The 16,014-nt window shown below is 35.8% G+C and overlaps 1 protein-coding gene across 1 annotated transcript in view; it reads right to left on the minus strand.

Moving 5' to 3' along the window:
- Positions 1-4,472: 4,472 nt before the first annotated feature.
- LOC137235656 (homeobox protein cut-like) overlaps positions 4,473-16,014 on the minus strand; it is a 59,085-nt gene continuing 47,543 nt past the window's right edge. The window contains exons 3-4 of the mRNA XM_067758548.1: positions 5,080-5,387; positions 4,473-5,005 (exon numbers count right to left, since the gene is read on the minus strand). Of these exons, the coding sequence (XP_067614649.1) occupies positions 5,323-5,387 (65 nt within the window). The 3' untranslated portion in view covers positions 4,473-5,005; positions 5,080-5,322. The remainder of the gene's footprint in view (positions 5,006-5,079; positions 5,388-16,014) is intronic.

Consider the following 16,014-nt stretch of genomic DNA (forward strand, 5'->3'; position numbering starts at 1 on the left):
CCTTAGTGCCATAGGTGGACGCCGTTTCGAGATATCGCCATAAAGGTGGACCAGGGGTAACCCTAGAATTTGTTTGTACAATATGGGTATCAAAAGAAAGGTGTTAATGAGTATTTTAAAAGGGAGTAATCCTTAGTTCCATAGGTGGACGCCGTTTCGAGATATCGCCATAAAGGTGGAGCAGGGGTGACCCTAGAATTTGTTTGTACAATATGGGTATCAAAAGAAAGGTGTTAATGAGTATTTTAAAAGGGAGTAATCCTTAGTTCCATAGGTGGACGCCGTTTCGAGATATCGCCATAAAGGTGGAGCAGGGGTGACCCTAGAATTTGTTTGTACAATATGGGTATCAAAAGAAAGGTGTTAATGAGTATTTTAAAAGGGAGTAATCCTTAGTTCCATAGGTGGACGCCGTTTCGAGATATCGCCATAAAGGTGGGCCAGGGTGACTCTAGAATGTGGTTGTATGATATGGGTATCAAACGAAAGGTGTTAATGAGTATTTTAAAAGGGAGTAATACTTAGTGCCATAGGTGGACGCCTTTTCGAGGTATCGCAATAAAGGTGGACCAGGGGTGACTCTAGACTTTGTTTGTACGATATGGGTATCAAATGAAAGGTGTTAATGAGTATTTTTAAAAGGGAGTGGGCCTTCGTTCTATAGGTGTTCGCCTTTTCGAGATATCGCCATAAAGGTGAACCAGGGGTGACTTTAGAATATGTTTGTACGATATGGGTATTAAATGAAAGGTGTTAATGAGTATTTTAAAAGGGCGTTGGGTCTTAGTTCTATAGGTGGACGCCTTTTCGAGATATCGCCATAAAGTTGGACAAGGGGTGACTCTAGAATGAGTTTGTACGATATGGGTATCAAATTAAAGGTATTAATGAGTATTTTTAAAAGGGAGTGGGCCTTCGTTCTATAGGTGTTCGCCTTTTCGAGATATCGCCATAAAGGTGAACCAGGGGTGACTTTAGAATATGTTTGTACGATATGGGTATTAAATGAAAGGTGTTAATGAGTATTTTAAAAGGGCGTTGGGTCTTAGTTCTATAGGTGGACGCCTTTTCGGGATATCGCCATAAAGGTGGACCAGGGGTGACTCTAGAATGAGTTTGTACGATATGGGTATTAAATGAAAGGTGTTAATGAGTATTTTAAAAGGGAGTGGACCTTAGTTCTATAGGTGGACGCCATTTCGAAATATCGCCATAAAGGTGGACCAGGGGTGACTCTAGAATGAGTTTGTACGATATGGGTATCAAATTAAAGGTATTAATGAGAGTTTTAAAAGGGAGTGGTGTGAAGGCGTTTTCCAGATATCGACCAAAATGTGGACCAGGGTGACCCAGAACATCATCTGTTGGATACCGCTAATTTATTTATATATGTAATACCTGCCAAGATTTTAAGGGTTTTTTATTTCGCCCTGCAGAACTTTTTCATTTTCTTCTACTTAATATGGTAGGTGTCACAACCATTTTATAAAGTTTTTTTCTAAATTTATATTTCGCGTCAATAAAAAAATCCAATTACCTTACCATGTTTCATCCCTTTTTTCGTATTTGGTATAGAATTATGGCATTTTTTCATTTTTCGTAATTTTTGATATCGAAAAAGTGGGCGTGGTCATAGTCGGATTTCGTTCATTTTTCATACCAAGATAAAGTGAGTTCAAGTAAGCACGTGAACAAAGTTCATTAAAGATATGTCGATTTTTGCTCAAGTTATCGTGTTAACGGCCATGCGGAAGGACGGAAGGACAGACGGACGACTGTGTATAAAAACTGGGCGTGGCATCAACCGATTTCGCCCATTTTCACAGAAAACAGTTAACGTCATAAAATCTATGCCCCTACCAAATTTCAAAAGGATTGGTTAATTTTTGTTCGACTTATGGCGTTAAAAGTATCCTAGACAAATTAAATGAAAAAGGGCGGAGCCACGCCCATTTTGAAATTTTCTTTTACTTTTGTATTTTGTTGCACCATATCATTACTGGAGTTGAATGTTGACATAATTTACTTATATACTGTAAAGATATTAAATTTTTTGTTAAAATTTTACTTTTAAAAAATTTTTTTTTTAAAGTGGGCGTGGTCCTTCTCCGATTTTGCTAAATTTTATGAAGCATACATATAATAATAGGGGTAACGTTCCTACCAAATTTCATCATGATATCTTCAACGACTGCCAAATTACAGCTTGCAAAACTTTTAAATTACCTTCTTTTAAAAGTGGGCGGTGCCACGCCCATTGTCCAAAATTTTACTAATTTTCTATTCTGCGTCATAAGTTCAACTTATCTACCAAGTGTCGTCGCTTTAGCTGTCTTTTGTAATGAATTATCGCACTTTTTCGGTTTTTCGAAATTTTCGATATCGAAAAAGTGGGCGTGGTTATAGTCCGATATCGTTCATTTTAAATAGCTATCTGAGATAAGTGCTCAGGAACCTACATGCCAAATTTCATCAAGATACCTCAAAATTTACTCAAGTTATCGTGTTAACGGACGGACGGACGGACGGACATGGCTCAATCAAATTTTTTTCGATCCTGATTATTTTTATATATGGAAGTCTATATCTATCTCGATTCCTTTATATATGTACAACCAACCGTTATCCAATCAAACTTAATATACTATGTGAGCTCTGCTCAACTGAGTATAAAAATTGGTTTCGGAACGACTTCCAAATTTATCAAACGAGCTGCTGGCCTCCAAATTGACCAGAGCTTGCAGTTGTACCGATGTGTAGAAGCTGCATACATCAGTGAGAATTTAAAGCGAGTCACTCTGAAATACGCATACATACTGCAGCTTCGTCTCCGTACGTCTGGGAACACTAGCAGGAAGGTCGGAAGAGTAAAGATAACTTGCGGTCACACAACACGCCAGATTGCGCTACTTACCGTCACTAAATAATTCAAATCTCTAGCGGACTCAGACCGCCCAAACTTAAGTCAATTATGTGAAGATTGAAGACTCGGAGGAGATTTAGACCGATCCACACTTGTCCATTTCCCACTTTAGCTTTTATGCCGACGAGTAACGGCATAATTCTAAGTTTTTCTTTGCCGAAATCTACTCAAAGTGCTTGCAGATGAAGTTTTCAGACTGGTTACATGCCTTTACACTGGGATCAGGAACCTGATGTTCGATCCATGACACTTACTTACCTGACTTTTGAGGGCAAGAAACCTTATAGGGTACCACGTCGTAAAAGCAGATATTTTGCTCGATGGTCAGGCTTAGCCCACCGCTGGTGACACCGCAATTTTAATTGATAGATCCGGGATGTGACGGAAGGCAGGCAGCAGAATTATTTGGAAGGGTATTGTGGAATTGATAAAGCAAGATTATAATATATAATAATTATTATAAAAATTGAACCTAGAATCACCACTACGCAACTTTACGAACTATAAATACATATTTAGTTCTAAAACCCACAGATCAAAAAATGCCGTCGTCGCCGCGGACAAATTTTTCCGTTCGCGTTTTTCGTTTTTCTACATTGATGAATTAGCCGGCTCGCAGAACTATAAAAACAGACAATTTTCACTACTACGTGTGTGTGTCAAATTTTGTTGCTTTCTCTAATTTAAAACAAACTTTGCATACTTTTAGGCAGATGTTATATGTTCCAAATTACCCACGTAACTACTGTAAATTTGTATATATCTCTCCCAAGCCAAATGACAAAGTTTTTGTTTTTGCAATATATAGGTACGTACCTCTAGACTAATCCATAATTGGTTATCAAGTTTCATCATTAACATTGCAGGGGAAAATGTGAATTTATCAGTACACAAATGACACAGCGCCTACATTGCTTTATATCTTCTGAACCAAGCAAGACCTACTAAACTTTTTTGTTGCTTTATATAGCTACCTATTCGTAGGTTCAAATACAATTTGATTAGAGGTGCCATCGTTATTGGTTCAAACGCTACGAGAGGTATCCGGTTCATGTACAACTTCTGACGCCTCAATCGATTGTTGTGTATATCTCTAGAATCACGTAAAATTTAAAAAAGTGTTTTATGGCATTACATAGCTACCTACTTTTAGATTATGACTCGATTCTATTTTAGGTTCTGTCGTTGACAATAAAGGCGCCAAGTGGATTAATTGGTTTTTCGATTATTACTGTTCCTTTCGTGTATATGTATCTCTTGAACCAAGCCAAATGACAAAGCTTTTGTTTTTCAAAAATATAGTCGTAGATTAATCCACAATTTCGTATATAATTCCGTCATTAATCCTTCAGTCCAAAATCGAAACTTATCGGTACACAACTGGTCCAACACCTATATCTCTTAAACCAAGCAAGATTTTCTAAACTTGTTTCTGCATTCTATAGCCCCCAACAAATAGATTAAGACACAATTTGTCTCAGCATTCTATTCTTTCTTCAATTAAATATTTTCAAATCAGTTAAATCAAACAGATAATATATTTTTAATGTTTCCTTTTTTCCTTATCGCTTTTTTCCGCGATTTATTCAATTTTCTTATATAATAACAAATGAAATTTTAATATCGCCACATTCGTATAAACGCCACGTAATTGTCATTAAAACTAACGTATTCACATAAAAAAATAGTCTTAGCAGCAAAGGGTTGCCATTGCCATTTGTTTTGTCATTATGAATTTCATTACGAATTTTACGAAAATGCTCCGAGACATTTTGCATGCAGAGCGTGATGAGAATTTGTCGTGCGCGTTGTATGTAAATCCAACACAGCAGTGTACGCATGTTCATCAAGTCAATGATCGATTAATGGATCCCAAAACATTTTCGATATTTTTGTATCATCTTCGGTTAAGAAAAATTTACGTCCCAAATGTAGAAATTCCTTTAAGGACAATTGGCCATCGCCATTTTTGTCTATCACAGCAAATGATATTGCAGCGCCTTCATTCGAAAAACCCAAGCAAAGGAAGAACAATTTATATTGTTCGAGATCCAAATGGCCTGTGTGATCTCAGTCAACGTCCTGCAAGAAAAGGAAAAATTGACATTTGTTATAGATTTGCAAACTAACCTCAAAATTATTGCATCAAAACTCACCTTAAATAAATATGGCAAAAAACGTCCCATACGCTTTCGCAACTTTTTATCATTTAAACGATGATGTAACTCGGTAAGAACTGCTCAACAGTTATTAAATTATATGGCGCTGTTTCGCCAAATTGCTCTTCCCACGTTTGACGTATCACCTGTTCGAATTCGGCCGATTTCTCAGGTGTAAGATGACACAAGTCCGTAAAACGTTTGGCAATCAGATTGAAATCATTGAACGATATAACACCATCACGATTGACGTCGACTATACGATGGAGTATACGCATCTTGCGACGCCAGAACTCGGAATCGCCCTGGAAGGAGAAGAAAAGAAAAAATTTAATAAGTGTCTTAGTTCGATAGGTTTGACTTAATAAATACTTAATATGTATATCCTTAGACAGCCGACGTGACAGACAGGCTTCTTTTACTAATTTAAGCTTTGTTTTGACTGATTTTGCTTTGTTGATTTTCCGACAGGGTGGATGAATGATGTATATTGGAATGATTTTCCGCCATCCCTCGTTCTCCGAGTACGAAAATCGACACTGATGATGGCACAACGACGAAACCGTTTTGTCTTGAAACCAAATTTGACAAGAGATGCCGGAAAATCGTTCCAATATACATAATTTAAACTTTGTTTTAGACCGGTAAAACTACCTAATACACCGGATTGAAAGAGCTGTTAAGTGCAATACATACACGCTTCTCTAACCTACGGAGCATGACCAAGAAGGTTCGTTGTAGTCAAAAAGAGCCAATTCCGGACCACGCCTAGATCTAGCGTCCGGAAAGGGTCTGCCTACATGTAGGGTTTTTCACCTACTTCTAGCATCACTGCTGCAGTGTTCATGTTCGAGAATGCCTCGGAAGCACACTTGCCTCATCGATATAAATATTCAGCTAATCAAAGAGGAGCCACTTAACAAAATTTCAAGAAGATCACACCATTAGTTATTCTTATTTAAAAATGATCGGCCCCAGGTGCACTTACCGGAAAGGTAAGAAATGAAACGGACGAAGTTGTTAACATATAGCATCTCAAGCTCAAGCTGGTTTGAGCATACACACAAAGTGTCATCAATATCGCATCGGTCGTTTAGGAGGAATTCAGTCACAAACACACATACAAAGGAAATATATTGTGGCGAATGCTGACATCACTAGGCTGTTAGTAATTAATCACGCAACAACAAAAACATGAAGCAGCCACTCTTATATACATGTCCACATTAAAGCTAGCAACACTTATGTAGAAGGCGACGAAGATATATCACACACACACACACATGTTGTCATCAGCCGAATTAGTTACCCAAACATACACACGCATATGGCTATAAACTAAAAATATGCACGTATATAGCTGGTAACCAAGCATGAGCTACAAGAGTTCTAGAATGTGAAACGTTTAGACCTTTGGAAAAATATGCGGACGAGGCAACAGAGTATAAAAGCAGCGCAAGCTGAGTAATAAGGGATCCGTTTTGATTTAAACACGCTATCAGTTGCGAAGCGAAGTATAATTGTACTGCTCCCAACGTAGTCTAATAAAGACCATTTTGCAATACAGAATATTGGAGTGATTTATTCAACAGTTTAGCAATTCGAACATTAACAGAAGCCATAAATATCAGAAATCCGTAGAAATCGTTACAATATATATTAAGATGGTAAATTTGCCAGGGTTTTAAAGTACTTATTCTGCAATTTTCTTTTGTTCTCATGAACTATTCAAACATGTGGGAACAAGTCAAGACTTTAAGATTAACGTTTTGTATAGTTATTTTTATTTTTATTTATTGCACATCACCAAAAATTGAATGGTAACCATAAATAAGTATTTATTAATAGATAATACAAAAATGAATATTGTAATTAGGATTGCTGATTGGAATATCACCCTATCTCAGTTGACATTTCGATTACGCCCTATGAGCATAAATTCAATATGCTTTGACGTGAGGTGGTGAAGATGGGGTGATATTCCAGTTAGCAGTCGATTTATAATATCACATTTAACAACTCATAACATGTTGTATAAATTGTGGAACTTCTTCATTAGTTATATCTGTATATACACCTGGAATATCATAAGTTCCACAACCGATCCCAAATGTTACTACGGCACAAAGTTCTTCTCCCACAACGCCTGGTGCTCCAGAATCACCATAACATGTATCACTTTCACCATGTCCAGCACAAAGCATTGTTTTTGTTAAAGTTGTTTTTGTCATCTTATACATATTCGCACAATGTGGCGTCACTACTATAGGCAGTCAATAGTTCGGAGTTCAGCTATATTATTGCACCCCATCCACTAACTCGCATTGGTGTGTCTGGTGTTGATTCAGTACCGCAAATTGGAATTATGTCTACTTGAGGACTCTTGTTGAAGGGTTCACACACTTTAGTAGCACCTATATCCATATTACGTGTTTTAGTTTCATATTGAGGTGGAATAAATGTCTCTATCCCTTTTCGACTTTGTCCAGTTTCGCGTACTCTATTGGTTACACCAGCTTTAACCATGAATAATGTTGCTGGTCTGCCTTCCAGGCAATGTGCAGTTGTTATTACCTTTTCCATACTAACTAAATAAAACAGTGCAACCGTTGTGAACCTTAACTCATGAACGGCTTTAAAAATTAATTAAAATATTTAATAAAATTAATTGTATACCACATCACTGCACGTCTGCTTAATTTTGTCAAAACTCTAACCAACATATGCATATGGAATTTTAATTGCTATACAATCAATGAATGCTCACTACAAGCACTTTTATATTAAATAAATAAGCTCTTGTATAAACATAATTATGCTCAAATCGTTTTAAATGGCCAATTAACGCAACAAATGCAAATATTAAATCATTGAAAAAAAAAAAAAACAAAATAAAATAATATTAACACCATGCAATTCTCATCGTAACTTCCCGCAATTCGAAAATTCGCGCATATTCTCACGATTGACCCAACAATAAGCCGCAAGCGAACCACTCAGCTGCTCAATCGGCGCATGTAAGCTTGACGCCGCCCATATCCTACATATATTCATGCATATGTAGTAATTTGAAACGGTTTTATTTAGGTTGACTTGACAGGCTGCACGGCCGGCCGGCCAGCGCGTATTTGGTAATTAAAATTTTAGTAACTTCCCGATAAGCTACAAGCTTGAAACTTGGAATATAGTTCAGAACCCGATGACAATGCAATAATAAGGAAAAAAATCGCCGCTAGGTGGCGCATGGATCGAGATATTCACAAAAATCGTATTTGTGGTCCGATTTGGCTCATATTTGGAAATAATATTTGGCATACAGAAATAGGAACCGCTTTAGTAAAAATAATATAAATAAATAAAAAATTTTAAGATCGCGGGTTAACAAAAATTATTAAAATTTTTTAAGTTAAACGGTTTTATTGAAAACAATACTTACATTAAGTAGTAATAATACTAAAAGATAGAAAATAATTAGGTAGGTCCTAGGTACTAGTCAGCATACTCCTCACCAATCTAGGGCGTTGACCATACAATTAAGTAAAAGCGTTGGGAGCGTGAAATTTCTAAAAATGTGAGGCGTATCGTAACCTGATTAAGGTTCAGTTGGTCTTACTTATGACTATCAATAGAAATTTCAAGCGCCCAACGCTTTTATTTAATTGTCTGATCAACGCCCTAGATTGATGAGGAGTGTGATGACTAGTACCTAGGACCTACCTAATTATTTTCTATCTTTTAGTATTATTACTACTTAATGTAAGTATTGTTTTCAATAAAACCGTTTGACTTAAACATTTTTTTTTTAATTATTTTATATCCAAATAAGTTTTTGATACCTATGCGAACGATATTTAAATGATATTTTCTCATAAAATATTTGAATTGGCATGCAATGGGTAACCAAATGCAATAATAAATAAATGTCGAACTGTGAGAGGGTTATGTCGCGAGTGTTGGGTACCATTATCAGTCAATCCATGTATATCAGTGCAGTCACACTTATTAAACATTAAAATATAAAAAAAACGTGCTACAAAAATTCACATCAAAGCATAAAAAGTAATCTCCGTTGGCTCCATTGAGCGATGTTAGAGAGTAAGCCGCAAATGCTCAGTAGCAAAATAGCGATTTGCCTCAGTTGAGATTGAGGTCAACCAAGTGCAATTTGCAAACAAACGTCATGCCACGGTACAAACAATTCATAATCAAAACAAGTAAGAAAGGCTAAGTTCGGGTGTAACCGAACATTACATACTCAGCTGAGAGCTTTGGAGACAAAATAAGGGAAAATCACCATTTAGCAAAATGAACCTAGGGTAACCCTAGAATGTGTTTGTATGACATGTGTATCAAATGAAAGGTGTTAATGATTATTTAAAACGTAGTGGGCCTTAGTTCTATAGGTGCACGCGTTTTCGAGATATCGCAATAAGGGTGGGCCAGGGGTGACTCTAGAATGTGTTTGTACGATATGGGTATCAAATTAAAAGTATTAATGAGGGTTTTAAAAGGGAGTAGCCCTTAGTTGTATATGTGAAGGTGTTTTCGAGATATCGACCAAAATGTGGACCAGGGTGACCCAGAACATCTTCTGTCGGGTACCGCTAATTTATTTATATATGTCATACCTCAAACAGTATTCCTGCCATGAGTCCAAGAGCTTTTGATTTCGCCCTGCAGAACTTTTTCATTTTCTTCTACTTAATATGGTAGATGTCACACCCATTTTACAAAGTTTTTTCTAAAGTTATATTTTGCGTCGATAAACCAATCCAGTTACCATGTTTCATCTCTTTTTTCATATTTGGTGTAGAATTATGGCATTTTTTTTTTTCATTTTTCGTAATTTTCGATATCGGAAAAGTGGGCGTGGTCATAGTCGGATTTCGGCCATATTTTATACCAAGATAAAGTGACTTCAGATAAGTACGTGAACTAAGTTTAGTTAAGATATATCGTTTTTTGCGCAAGTTATCTTGTTAACGGCCGACCCCGATTTCGCCCATTTTCACAGAAAACAGTTATCGTCATAGAATCTATGTCCCTACCAAATTTCACAAGGATTGGTAAATTTTTGTTCGACTTATGGCATTAAAAGTATTCTAGACGAATTAAATGAAAAAGGGCGGCGTTACGCTCATTTGGAAATTTTCTTTTATCTTTGTATTTTGTTGCACCATATCATTACTGGAGTCGAATGTGGACATAATTTACTTATATACTGTAAAGATATTAAATTTTTTGGTAACATTTGACTTAAAAAATTTTTTTTATAAAAGTGGGCGTGTTCGTCATCCGATTTTGCTAATTTTTATTAAGCATACATATAGTGATAGAAGTAAACTTCCTGCCAAATTTCATCATGATATCTTCAACGACTGCCAAATTACTGCTTGCAAAACTTTTAAATTACCTTCTTTTAAAAGTGGGCGGTGCCACGTCCATTGTCCAAAATTTTTCCAATTTTCTATTTTGCGTCATAAGGTCAACGCACGTACCAAGTTTCATCGCTTTATCCCTCTTTGGTAATGAATTATCGCACTTTTTCGGTTTTTCGAAATTTTCGATATCGAAAAAGTGGGCGTGGTTGTAGTCCGATTTCGTTCATTTTAAATAGCGATCTGATATGAGCGCCCAGGAACCTACATACCAAATTTCATCAAGATACCTCAAAATTTACTCAAGTTATCGTGTTTACAGACGGACGGACATGGCTAAATGAATTTCTTTTTTCACCCAGATCATTTTGATATATAGAAGTCTATATCTATTTCGATTAGTTTATGCCGTTACGGATTACCGTTATGCGAACAAAGTTAATATACTCTGTGAGCTCTGCTCAGCTGGGTATAAAAATTTAAACATCAAAATGCGGACATCAATAGTCAATGCAGCATTTTAAAATCATCGTGCATGTGATTGGGGTGGTCGGATAAAAGGATGAAAAGTTGACGAAATCATGGTTGCTTTGACTTGTTTGCTGGTTGAATGGTTGGACGACCACATTTCGCTTGTTGAATTGAAAAAAAAATAAAATAGTGAGTGAGTTAAAACATAAATTAAAAATAAATCACAATGGAAAACATAACATGGATCACACTAATTTGGCACGCGCCAAAACTCAATAGCCTGGCGGCAAATACATCATTTTGATTTGAATACGAATTCAATTTTCCAGTGCAATGTAAAGTTCCAAGAATGGGTGATAGGCAGTATTTAGAGAGAGTAGGTGCAAGTATGCTTTGACGGTGGTGCTGAATAAATATTGACTTGATGCAGCTAGATATTATTTTTTATGAAGAAAATTGTAATATTGGAAAGCAAGAAAACGAGTAAGTGAAGTAGCTGACATATCGCATGAGTAAAGCTAAAGTTGACACAAAAAGGTGGGCAGTTACTTATGTAAGTTTAAAGTATACTTTTTCTCTGTCAATCATAATCTATCATCAATGTTGCACTACCTAAGCTGTGGGTCAATTTAGGTATGCGAGCTCATAGAGAAACATTACTAAAACACAAAAGTAAAAAAAAAAAAAAAACTACCATACGATTTAAAAAGAAAGAGCAAGCAAGGACGTAAATTTAAAAAGAAGAGAAAAAGTGTTGAGAAAAAAATAAAAGCAAATAAAAAGAAAAAATTCCAGTACAGCAAAGACGAAAGGAAATCACTCGCTTGAATAATTGAAAATCGCTTTACAACGACGAGATAGGAATTACTCAGCACTGCCGGATAGCTCAATGTCCAAAGAAGCAAACACTTGTCTGCAGAATACCACTCAAATCCAAAGGAAGCAATAAATGATCGCAGTTAAAGAGTCATACAATAGCAATCTGGTCATCACATCCTATATATAATGCTACCACGACGAGATATAGTAAGGGTAAGCATTTAGCAATACAATAGTGGCTGCGCAAACTTTCGCAGAAGAGTATGAAGTGGCCACCGTGGTGTGATGGTAGCGTGCTCCGCCTATCACACCGTATGCCCTGGGTTCAACTCCCGGGCAAAGCAACATCAAAATTTTAGAAATAAGATTTTTCAATTAGAAGAACATTTTTCTAAGCGGGGTCGCCCCTCGGCAGTGTCTGGCAAGCGCTCCGATTGTATTTCTGCCATGAAAAGCTCTCAGTGAAAACTCATCTGCCTTGCAGATGCCGTTCGGGGTCGGCATAAAACATGTAGGTCCCGTCCGGCCAATTTGTAAGGAAAAATCAAGAGGAGCACGACGCAAATTGGAAGAGAAGCTCGGCCTTAGATCTCTTCGGAGGTTATCGCGCCTTACATTTATTTTTATTTTTTATGAAGCGGAAATCAACACATGAATGACAAATGGCAGCATTCTAGCTTATTTTTTTTACTCAACGAAATAGCTGTGGCAACGCTTTTTTGTCAAATGCCTGAAAAAAAATTTGCTATTTGGCATTGGTACGGAATTCAATTGAAAAGCATCATTCAAGCGAAAAGTATTGAATGACGATGATGTCGTCACATACATGCATGCAAGTTAGGATCGACCACAGCAGCATGGAAGCGATGTTGGTTTGTAAAAGTGGCGGACGAGCAGTTAGAAAAGCTTGCGAATAGGAAGGAGTATGTTTTTCCAGACCGCAGGCGTTATTGAAGTTAGTTTTTTGTAATTTTTGCTTGTTTGTTTAGTGCTCATTTTTTTGCAGTAAAGCCAAGTGTTGAACTGTGTGTTGACAGTGGTGTTTGATTAGCTGTATGATTTTTTATGTGCTTTAGTGAGAAGTGAGTGTTTATAGAACGGATTTTTTGCTTTTACATTTGTGCTTGCTTTTTTGTAACAGTTCATTACAATAGTTGCTGCTTTGGTGGTATTACAAAAAAGTGGCTAGTGACAGGTGATAGCAAATATCAACTGACTGTTTAGGTAAACAAGAAAGCAAAGAACTAGAAAATTGACAAGTAGATTAAGTTAATAAACTTGAAGTCTTTGAATGCGATTTATAGAGGAACTTGTAGATATGTAAGTGCCAGATGTAAGCTAAAAAAAATTCATAAGTGGAATATGAGTGATGGTATCTTTTAAAAACATTAAGCTACAGTAAGAAGTGGTTTATAAGCTGATGATTGGAATATAAAAAAATCAGAAGTGGAATATGAGTGGCAAAACAATAGCTCGATAAGCTGATATTTTGCAGACAGTTAAATTGTGAAACTAGAAATTGGAAGATGTGTTGTTTAAGGATATAGCAATGAAAAATTATAGAATTGTGGTAGAACTTTAAAAAGCGTCAACCAAATTCAATATTCTTCTTTTCCAAAAAAGTATATCCCGTAAATTTAACAATTTTATATTGTTTTCATCAATGGTCAGTCATAAACGAGATAAACATGCTTGACTGATCAGCTATTTCAGAGCAGGGTATTTACAATTGAAAATATTTTTAATATGCACACATGTGAGAAAAAAATTTATATTTTTTCAACAAGTCAAATGGAACCCACGGCAATATCCGTTTCCGCAAAAATTAAAAAAGAAATTACATTTCAATTGTCTTTTGTCTGAGACTAGCAAGGATTAAACGTCTGACATACACATTATTCAATGTCCGAAGAATAACTGTTTGGGCGAGCGTACATATGTTTGCATGATATTTGTAACATAAAATATTTGATTTGATTATTTTAAAGGTGAAAGCGTAAATGTTCTTTGAGTGGCGCTTTTCATTTTTCATTCAAAAATATGGATCCATTGATGATGAAGAGTATAAATATAAAATCAACTTTGGCTTGTTGGCAAAAAAAACAAAATTGAAATCTGAATATATCAAAGTAATAAAAACCATCTAGTTTTTTCATGCTTGCCTTCAGCTAGGAATTGCTTATTGAAATTGAAGCGCTTTTTAAAGCGACGCGAGTTACATTTTTTAATTGCTTTGTTGAGTTTTTGAAGCATTGAAACCATGTCTTTATTGATTTGCAATGCAAATATTAAGAAAAAATGCTCTGCATATCAATTGCTTTAAGCAAGCATTAAAATGTAGATTTTAAAGGTAATTATTGACAATTTCAACAAGATTATGGAAATACTAAGAGCTCATTAGACTATTGTTTCAACATATGCATTTTGAAATGTTTATAAATATGATTTGTACATTAATTGCAAAATGTCTACTTAAAATGCCAATCTTAAGCGCCTAATTGTATGCAATATTTAATATTATACAACCATCAAATCATATATGCATATATTTATCAGCTGGATGAATTATGAAGCCCACTTGATTTTAACACTTCACGAAACGGCACCCGCAATCATACGCTTAAGTAGCTCTTACGCTGAACCGATGTTATATATTGCTTGAACTCGATTTAACATTTGAATGACTTGCGGTTACTGGCTTGCTACTACCACCAATTCTATTTCTTCTAGCAAAGGTGTCAGTCTGTTAAGTCTGCGCATCTATTTTCTCGCTGAAATGCAATCAAACGAAGCGTGCATATGTCAAGTTGTCAGCAGCAACTGGTATCGTGTAAGCACCCGCGCCGTTTGTATGTAATTTTAATATGTATAAATTTTTGAAGAGCTATCGAATAACAAATCAAGAAATAAATCTTTTTTTTTTTTTTATTGCAATTCGTCTTTGTAGTATATCTTTTCATTATCCTTACAACACTTCCCTTTGGTGTTGCATTTATTGCGTGGCTTACATGCCAACCTAATAAAACCGCACTGCGTTTTTTAAGCGCAAGCAAATAACCGGCGTTTTTTGCCCTAACCCAACTAAGCATGCGTTGCGACAATGTAAAACATGTGTGCAAACGTCAAATCTAAATGTCCGGCAGAACAAAAATTGGAAATCGAGTTAGGTTTTCACGCAGCAAATTCAAATTGGGTTGCTCTCATACAAGTTGTATGTGCATGAGACATTTTTGACAGAAAATGACTTGCGTGCGTTTTTATTAGGTTGGCATGTTACTAATAGCAAATGCAACATTGCATTGAATAGCGATTTGACAGTTGAAATTAAGTTTGTGGTTTTATATGAAGAAAAATGCACATTGATAAGTACTGTAGCACATTAATAACTTTTGGAAATTAATTGCAAATTTAATTTTCAAATTCATTTCATTCCTACATCACTAGCAATAGGAGTGCTCAAACTGATTGCTTGGTGCTGGTGACTTAATGCAAAATTTCAAAATTCTTATTATAAAAGCATCTTGAATGTGAATATTTTTTTTTTTTCAGACTACTCTCACTAGCACTTATCGATAACACATTATTTTAGTATTCATTATACCAAATTTCAATATAAAACTTTTAACAATTTTTGAGTTAGGACTTGGTATTAGTGTAGTGCAATATTACAGTGGTGTTACCCTAAGTGGGTTCATTTAAAAAACTGGGTTAAAAGACCACTCTATTGTGGTCATTCTTTACATATTGTATATACCATTTTCTTACGATATTCATTATGAAAGGTACATAAATGCCTTATCTTGTTTGGTTGATTTTCCGACAGGGTGGATAAATGATTTATATTGGAACGATTTTCCGTCATCCCTTGCCAAATTTGGTTTTGAGACAAACCGGTTTCGGCGTTGTACCATCATCAGTGTCGATTTTCGTTCTGATCTGTTGTTGTCGTTTGTCCTGTATTTATAGTTCGTAGGTATATGAGCAGGTATTGTCAAATTGATGCTTGTGTATATTTATACATAAATGCTTGAGTCATACCCTGCTGCCGGGGAATTAGTGCAATTAAGCACAGGTGTGAGCTTGAAGCGCCCTTAAAAATTGGGCGTGAGCACGACCAAATTGCCAACGTTTGCTATTTGTAAATTTGGCATGTTATTTGCAATATTTCTACGATGTTTTATTAAAATAGCTTCAGTAGATTTCGAGTTATAACGTGGTGCTACATATGTAGTGCAATGTATTTAAAAGATACTTTAGAAGATAT

The sequence above is a fragment of the Eurosta solidaginis genome, unplaced genomic scaffold, assembly GCF_040869045.1.
Source record: "Eurosta solidaginis isolate ZX-2024a unplaced genomic scaffold, ASM4086904v1 ctg00001039.1, whole genome shotgun sequence".
Classification (NCBI taxonomy): Eukaryota; Metazoa; Arthropoda; class Insecta; order Diptera; family Tephritidae; genus Eurosta; species Eurosta solidaginis.